Here is an 8013-nt window from a genome sequence, read left to right as displayed (position 1 = left end):
ACATCACTTGAGAAGGGGAATTGGAGCTGTCCTGGATTTGTAGGTGCAGTCATAACAGCAATGACTTAGCAGATGCTCACGCAAGGTTTCAGCAACTGTAGCAGATGACTATTAGCTACGAAGGGGAATAAGCTGAGAAGAACCGGAAGCRTCGGCATCTTTGACACTGTTTTTTCGTACTGTATCCAGGGCAAGATTATGTCTTTTTGTAACGAGTAAAAGATAATGCTGGTATCCATAGCTGTGTGCTGTCATACAAAATCTGAACCACGTGCAGTTGTCCTATATTTGAAATTTCAGAGAGGTAAAACTTTGACCTGTTCCCATTTTTAAAAAAATATATAAAAATAGGACTTCATCTTGCCACTCAAAAAGGCATGATCTGTCCTTTTTTAATATATTTTTTTCTCTCTCCTCTCTTGACTGGAAAGACTTCACTGTCCCAAGTTTCAAGCAACATAGTACTACAACAGAAAGAGGGCTACTCCTGTGTGCAGCCTGTGCAACTGGTTTTCTGTTCCTTATACGGTCAAAGTTGTTTGTATCCTCCATGTGTTTGGATGTATGTTGCCCTGTTTTGAAACTCCTGGGAAGACTACTCTGTTCCTGTGTACGAGGGCTCAGGACACACTCTGCTTTCTATATAAACATTTTTGGTCATTGAGTGTGACTCAATTTAGTCAGTCAAATAAAACAAGAAGGATCTGAGAGAGAAACAAGAGTGGTTTTAAAGTCCGTTTTTCTTGAATGTGTCCTMAGTTTAATTTATCTGCAAAATTACACTAGAATAAAAAAGCAAACTGTGCATTTATAACCCAAACCAGAAGCAAGTATAAAAAAAAATCAGAGTTGCAGACTCAAGGTTATGCTGTTAAGGGAGATTGAGAAAACTTAAGTTTTAGTGGCGTTAAAAGACATGCCTAGCTGCTGAAATGCAATTCATGTTAACCCTTGCAGCTTTCCTGGGAACTTCTTTGGTGGAAGGAAGGGGATTGGATTCAGGTCTCCCACTGAGACGGCGTGCGTGGTGAGGCTGGGAGAGCCTCCGTGCCCAGCGAAAGGGCTCGGGGATGTGCCGTTWCAGCGGGATGGCTGCTTCAGGGGACTGGGTTGGTTAAAATGATGAGAGCTTTACTTTCCAGTGGATTGTAGTAAGTACTTCTGTACAGTCAAATATTGCAGTGGGTTATTTGTCTTCAGAAATGGGCCATATTTGCTACTATTTCCAGATACTGATTTAGATAAGAAGGATGGTTAAGATAACACTAGTAAAATTATAATTACTCTTCTTGCCCTGCCACTTAATACGCTAAAACTATTGCTTAGTTCTTGAAATATAAATGTAAGATTATAAACCGAGTCTCATTAATTTTGTGGTAACAGATATTCTCTCTTATTGTGGAATTGTGTTTCAAAATATTCAATTTACAACCAAATTCTTAATCTAACATTAGGTTTTGAAGATGCTATTAAAAAGTTAATTGAGGTTAAATCTAATGGGAGGAGGTTTCCTGAGTCTGTTGACAGCCCTAAGCAGTAACTCTGGTTCTGTTCATGTACTACTAACACAAAAGTGTACTCTTTTCACAGATTCAAAAGCAAGTGCTAYTCCTTACTTAGTTTCTAAAACTTTGACTTTTTCTTCTGCATCTCCATGGTTGAATTTTTACTTCGCATTTTGAAATTACCTACGAATGTGAAGCAGCGTAGTGAAAAAGTGTATATATTAAAAAGAAAGAAAAAGCTTTCCTCCCTATCTCTTCCTTTTTAGAAGTATCAGTCATTTAAAATTGCAGCAATTTGTTGGCTCTAAACTGACCTGAGCATTTGGCTATACCCTAACGTGGACTACATAGGGTCCGGACCATAAATTATCCTTGGAAAGAATTCTGCTGAGCTTGGTCTGCAGAGCGTGTTTGCTTCCTCGCAGTCTGCTCTTTGTGATTAATTAATGGATTTGCAACTTATGAGTATGTCCTTGCTGCGGAGGTAACTTCTGCCACTGTGCTTAACGTTATTCCTCTTCAGAGAGTACCGGGCTCAAGCATGATCCAGCCCCTGGGAGTGACCCTTGAGCTCTTCCCCCCCCCCCCCAACAAGCTCACACAGTTGTCCCAGTGGGGCTACAGGGCAGGATGCTCCTTAGTTTTAGTGTTGCAGAAATCTGGGCACACCGGGAATATGCTCGAGCGTGGCAAGCTTGTGGGAAAACCTGCATGCCCTTTTGAGCATTTAAGGAGCACCGTGTAGAGCTCTACTTGGGGGAGCAGAGCCCCACTGCTGAGCTCTGAGCYGTCTTGCAGAAAGAGCAGGTCCTTCTGGTCACCCCCACTTTGAGGTGTGCTGGCTCAGCTGACTYGAGGTAGATGCAGCTGGGATTGAGGTGGGAAATAAGGAAAAGCTGGGGACAAGCACACAGCCRTGCCGCAGGGGCATGGGCAGGTGGTCCAACCCACAGGGAGCCTGGCAAGGCTGCTAATGCCGCAACGGCGTCTTCGTCACCTCAAAAAAAGTGTGAAATCCTCTCCAGCCGTCCCTGGTGCTTCAAACGTCCGTTTGCAAAAACAGCGCAGCTAGCCCCGCCGCAGGCTTTGCTTATATCTTATTTTAGTTACGCTTCCCAGAGAAAATTTAGTCTTTGTAATAGCAAATGAAATTTTAAAGAACCCCATTTAAAAATTAATAGTTCGTTTCATTTAGAAATATGCTTTAAATAAGGAAATACACTTAAAAATTTARAAAATAAAAATGTTGACTAAGGCTTGATAGTGAAAAAATAMTCTTCTTGTTCTTCTTCTTGACAAAGTTCCCTTTTTTTTAATTCTTTCAACTTAGCCCAAAGTTAATAGGGCTGTAGATTTCCTCAGAGCCATCACACAGTAATTTAATGGCTGGTACCCCTGAGCTCGGCAGACCTTTATAAGAGTTTTAGCTCTGGAGCTTCAGTCATGCACGGATTAAACAAATGGGAATGATAGAGCTTATCCTGTTCAGCTGTAAATCTTTAAATCTGACTTTAGAGAGCATGTGCCGCCCATGGTATAATGAGGAATTGGGACAGTTCACAATCCTCAGAAAGCGATGACCAGTTTGTGTTCTCACTGGCACAACAGGGTTTTGTTTTGCGACCATCGTTCTGTCAGTCCCACATGGGTTCACCCAACGGAAAAGCACTTTCTTGCCCCCAAACCATCTGTCATTAAGCATGTCCACGCTGCTCGGCTTAGACAAGGCAGCACTTTGGTATGGAACTGTTGGGCATTTGGCAAAAAATTCATATGTCAAAGATTCATTAAAGTTTTCAAGGGATAATTCCATTTTTAGGAACTGCAGATGGCTATAAGAGCACGTCACAGGGGATGTTGAGGTACTTTGTTAAATAGGTTCGCTGTAATCTAAGAAAAACAAGGAATCAGTTGAGATAGTGGCAAGATCTTACACACTTTTTGTTTTAATTGGGGGTGGTARAATGCAGATGTTGCCAGTTTTAGGAGACARATGAGCGTTCTGGTAACCCTGGTCTGTTCTTCATTGTGAAAGCAGTTGTAAGGAATGTAACAAGCATTCATTAATTTAGTTCAGCCCTAATTATTCAATGTTGGGGTAAAACTGCCATTACTATGACTTCTGGAGCTGCATGTTGCGATCTGTATCACTTTATTAATACGGTATCCCAGTGAGCACGTTTCCTTTTCTTTCCCAAGGGTGAGATTTCGAGGTACGATGGAGCACTGTTTTGACTTTTCACAGGATGAGCTGGATGAACTTCGGGCTGAAATGGAAGAAATGCGTGACAGTTACTTAGAGGAAGATGTTTACCAACTGCAGGAGCTCCGGCGAGAGCTGGACCGGGCGAACAAGAACTGCCGCATTCTGCAGTATCGTCTCAGGAAAGCCGAGCAGAAAAGCTTGAAAGTTGCACAAACAGGCCAAGTGGACGGAGAGCTCATTAGGAGCTTGGAACAAGATTTAAAGGTAGGTGGGAGGCTCGCGTGTCCGGTCGCGGCGCAAGGCAGCGCGCCGCGATTTGGTTCCCTGTAACGGGAGCGAGGCGGGCGTACAGAGCAGGCGGCGGTTCTCAAAACGTCGGGACCAATTTCCTTATTCTGCGGTGGAAAACAACTACTCAGCTTATCGTACGGCAAAGCTGTGCTACTGAGTAAAAAATACGTGCTTGGAGTGAAATGAGACTCAGTCAAGTTGCATTTGTGCGTTCGAAAGATTTAGAGGGCTTTTTCTAACGCTATGCAAAATCTTAGATTTGCCAAACTGTATCACCAAAACGTGATGTGCTCTTCCCTATTCATTATTTCCTTCCTTTTCACTTTCTGCTCAAGTCAAATATCTAGAAAAGTCTAGTTACTCATCTCCTAGTTCCTAATGAGCTATTCTTTTTGGTGCTTATACATGAGCAGATTCTTACAACATTTAAGGGGGCAAATAGAGAATAAAACTGCTAAYTCCCATTAAAAAATTCTGCTCATATTGAAACAGTTTTAGATTTTTATAAATGTTTCCCTCAGGGCTAAGCTTTATAGAGGCATAATTTTTATCTAGTTTTTGCTGCTGTTGTCTCTCTGAATATTGTTTTCTTGTAGCTGTTTTAAAAATAACTTTTGTAGAGGGATTGCTAACCACTGGAATTATTAAGCACTTTGTACTTGAAAATGCAAAGCTTAAAACCTTCTGAAATTGGAATTACTGGTTCCCAGCAGTGTAAACCAGAGTGACATATCAAGTTATCAAGTTTTTCATGATGTCAGACCCAATTTCCTTTTTTTTTGTGTGTGTGTGACAGAAAAAAAAATGTTAACTTTATCATCATAAAAAATGATATATTATTTGGTAAAAAAAACCCTTCTCCATATATTCGAGTGAAAGAGATACTGGTTTTCTTTGTTTGTTTGCKTCATTTGTGCTGAATTGTTGTAATTCATCATTCTGAATGATGAATCACCATTCAGAATGTTTTTGGAGTAAATATTCTTGTTAAGCAGGACTCAGAAAACCTAAGCTAGCATATATTTCTGTGCTTTCCTGTCAGTTTTACCTAGTTGTGACTGCTGCTAGAGCAGCAAATTCTGGTGGATGAGCCTGCTGCATGGATGTGGTTTTGATCAATGACCTATCAACTGTACAGCACAATTCCTCATCCTCTATTTTATCAGTGTGATATGCTGGGACTTTGATGTGCAGCCCTGGTATCTGCTTGTTTTCCAATRCTGTTCATGCTGTTGCCTTAGCATAATGTGGAAAGGGAGGTRGAGAGGGATAAATGAAGAGGTTTTCATCTTGAATTTCTTTATTGGAAATGAATATTCATTTTGGTATTTGAAAGGCTTGGAGTCTTTCATCAGCAGTTAGTCTTTTCAATTAATTGAAAATCTCTCTACCCTCTAGGGCTGTAATATGTTTCCTGCTGTAGGCGCTGTTCCTCCTATTCAGATCATCTTCATGTTTTTGTGCTCTTTTGACCAGGTAGCCAAAGATGTTTCTGTCAGACTGCACCACGAGCTGGAAAGCGTGGAGGAGAAACGTGTTAAAGCAGAAGATGAAAATGAAATTCTTCGCCAGCAAATCATTGAGGTGGARATATCCAAGCAGACATTACAAAATGAGCTGGACAAGTTAAAAGAGGTAAGCAATAATCAGGAAAGTCATGGMGAACTGTGTTCCTGGGTTAGGTGGGAAGGCTGATACACAAGCGACAATAGAGAGATAGTTGTTTGATGTTAGTGGTTTTGTCCTGTGCTTCTCACACTGCTTCTGTCCCATTTGAAACTAGCTCCTCTGTTCCTACCAGAAGAAAATTATCTTTGATTGGAGCCCAGCTAACTCTGCCTCCCCTTTACCCGGACTGGGGTTTCCACCTATTTTAGACTCAAACATAGTCTGTGTGACACATCTCCAAAGGGTTAGCTCAAATAGCCAGGCACTAGTTTGGMCGATGCAACTCAGTGGTGACAGTGGGAGCCACCAGCATGAGTTAGGCAGCAGGAATGTGGTTTGTAATGTATAAATAACATTGCACTCCAGGCACAGAAATGCTGTCTCTTAAGAAAAGGGATCGTTTCAATTGGAGCTGACACCTAGTCCTACTGGGCGAAGCGATGATCCTTGGAAGCAAGTGAGCTGAGGAGCAGAGGATGACAAAAGGAAAGCCAAGTACTAAACGCAGCTYTTTGCCAAAGCCCGTATCCCGGTCTGTGGCAGTGCTTCCCTTCTCTTAACGGTACAGCAGATTGGCAGCTCACAGCCTCTGCTCCRTTTTAAACCAGATTGAGACAGAATATTTAAACATAATGAGGAACAGCACTTATCCTCTGAGCTGTGGTCAGATTTAGAGAGCTGGTGCAATTGTCCATTATTTTAATCTTTCAAACAATGTTTGCATGTCAGTTGGCACAAAGCCTGGTTCAGTTTAATAAGGACAAACCCTATGTGATTTCTCTGTGCCTGAGAGTTATGAGGAGAAGGAGTCCGTCTGCAAGAGTTTTGGAGCAGTCTGCACATGATGGGACAAATGTCAGCTGGTGTAAGCATCAGTGTTGCTGTGATAATTGAGCTTACTTAGAAGTCTGACACAAAAGGAAAGCCTGGATGATGTTTTAGCTATTATTCTTTCTCAACGGTATTTGTGAATGGTGGTCTTAATTGATATGATACTGTGTTACAGGGCACACAGTCTATTTTCTATACACAGACACTGTGACATGCACCATAYGTAATGTCTTGTTTGTTGTTGTTTATCATGCAAGCCCGCTAGATACTGCGTGATAGTCTTTGGGGTTGAACAGTTGGAGAACTAAGTTGTGGGTGAGCAATGGGAAAGAAAATGCTCGAGCAGTGCTGGATTCTCAGGCTAAATTTGCCCTGCTTCTTACATTGCTGCAGCCAAGCAGGGCCGGAAGCCCAGCTAATTCAACTTTGTCTCTACTAGAGAGACAATATGAAGTGAATGTAGCCTTGCTTTGGAAGCAGTATTTCCTCCCATAGGAGGCAAAGACTGGAGGAAAAGTAGGGAAAGGAGTGTGGACAGATAGAATTATAAGACGCTCTGAAGGCACAGCAGGGCATAAATTGCGATCTGTTCTTTTGCAATGTGAGCAGTGGTTTCTCTGGGGGTCAGAAAAAATTTCAGAGGGTCACAGTAGGTTAGAAGATAGAGATTTAGACCTCAGCAGGTCACTGAAAGATAGATGAGTCAAATGGGAGTCACATTTTCAAAAGTTTGAGAAACACAGCAGTATGTGTGCCAGATGAGTATGTGTTTGCAAAGTCRTTGACAAAATCTGAAAAATACAAAAAAATATAATTCTTGCCTCAAAAAGTTTCCAAATAACTACCAGAGGCCATTTCTCTTTAAAAATATCTAGTACATGTGAAGCTATAAAAGAATATATTATAAACATGCTGCTAAGAAAACTAACCCTTCATAAATCAGGAGAAAAAGTGCCCCAAAGGCCATATGGCTTTTTACCAATCCACTCTGACTCTGCATCTTGTCTAGTTGAAGGCTGGCACTTGGAAGCAGTATCTTCCTCATTTAGTCCTGGAGCATCGCCCAAGACCCAGTTAGACAGTATTCTCGCTCTGATGCAGCTTACTGTCATCATATGCTCTTTCTTTCCATAATATCCTTGAGTATTCTCAGCGCTTTTCTTCTATCATCCTCTGATCAGCATAAAGCTTTTCTCACGTCTGAGTTCATGTTTATTACTTAATTCAGTGCTAACTTCCGCTTTGTCCTGCTATATAATTCCCTCAAGTCCAATTTCTTCCTGCAGTGGAATGGCATGTGTGTTGATTACCTTTAATGTGTTTTGCATGCTAAAGTATCTTTAAGAATTGTGCACATCTCTCAATATATCCTTTCTTTAAAGCAGCCTTCATTTTTTTGTCATAATCCTTTGAGGAACTGCTGAACACTTACAGTGTTCAGTGCTGTTATACATTCTTTTATCCCAGTACCTATTTCTATCTCCTGTGATACTTTCAACAAGTTTTTTTTTT

At 41.3% G+C, this 8013-nt stretch overlaps 1 protein-coding gene across 1 annotated transcript in view; it reads left to right on the top strand.

Moving 5' to 3' along the window:
- MTCL1 (microtubule crosslinking factor 1) overlaps window positions 1–8013 on the top strand; it is a 103707-nt gene that overhangs the window by 7244 nt on the left and 88450 nt on the right. The window contains exons 2-3 of the mRNA XM_085319275.1: window positions 3751–3979; window positions 5483–5637. Of these exons, the coding sequence (XP_085175401.1) occupies window positions 3751–3979; window positions 5483–5637 (384 nt within the window). The remainder of the gene's footprint in view (window positions 1–3750; window positions 3980–5482; window positions 5638–8013) is intronic.

This window comes from Rhea americana, unplaced genomic scaffold, assembly GCF_003343005.1.
Source record: "Rhea americana isolate MKP2758 unplaced genomic scaffold, rheAme1 scaffold_58, whole genome shotgun sequence".
Lineage (NCBI taxonomy): Eukaryota > Metazoa > Chordata > Aves > Rheiformes > Rheidae > Rhea > Rhea americana.
Note: the sequence above shows the minus strand (reverse complement) of the source record. Positions and strands in the feature narration are given on the sequence as shown.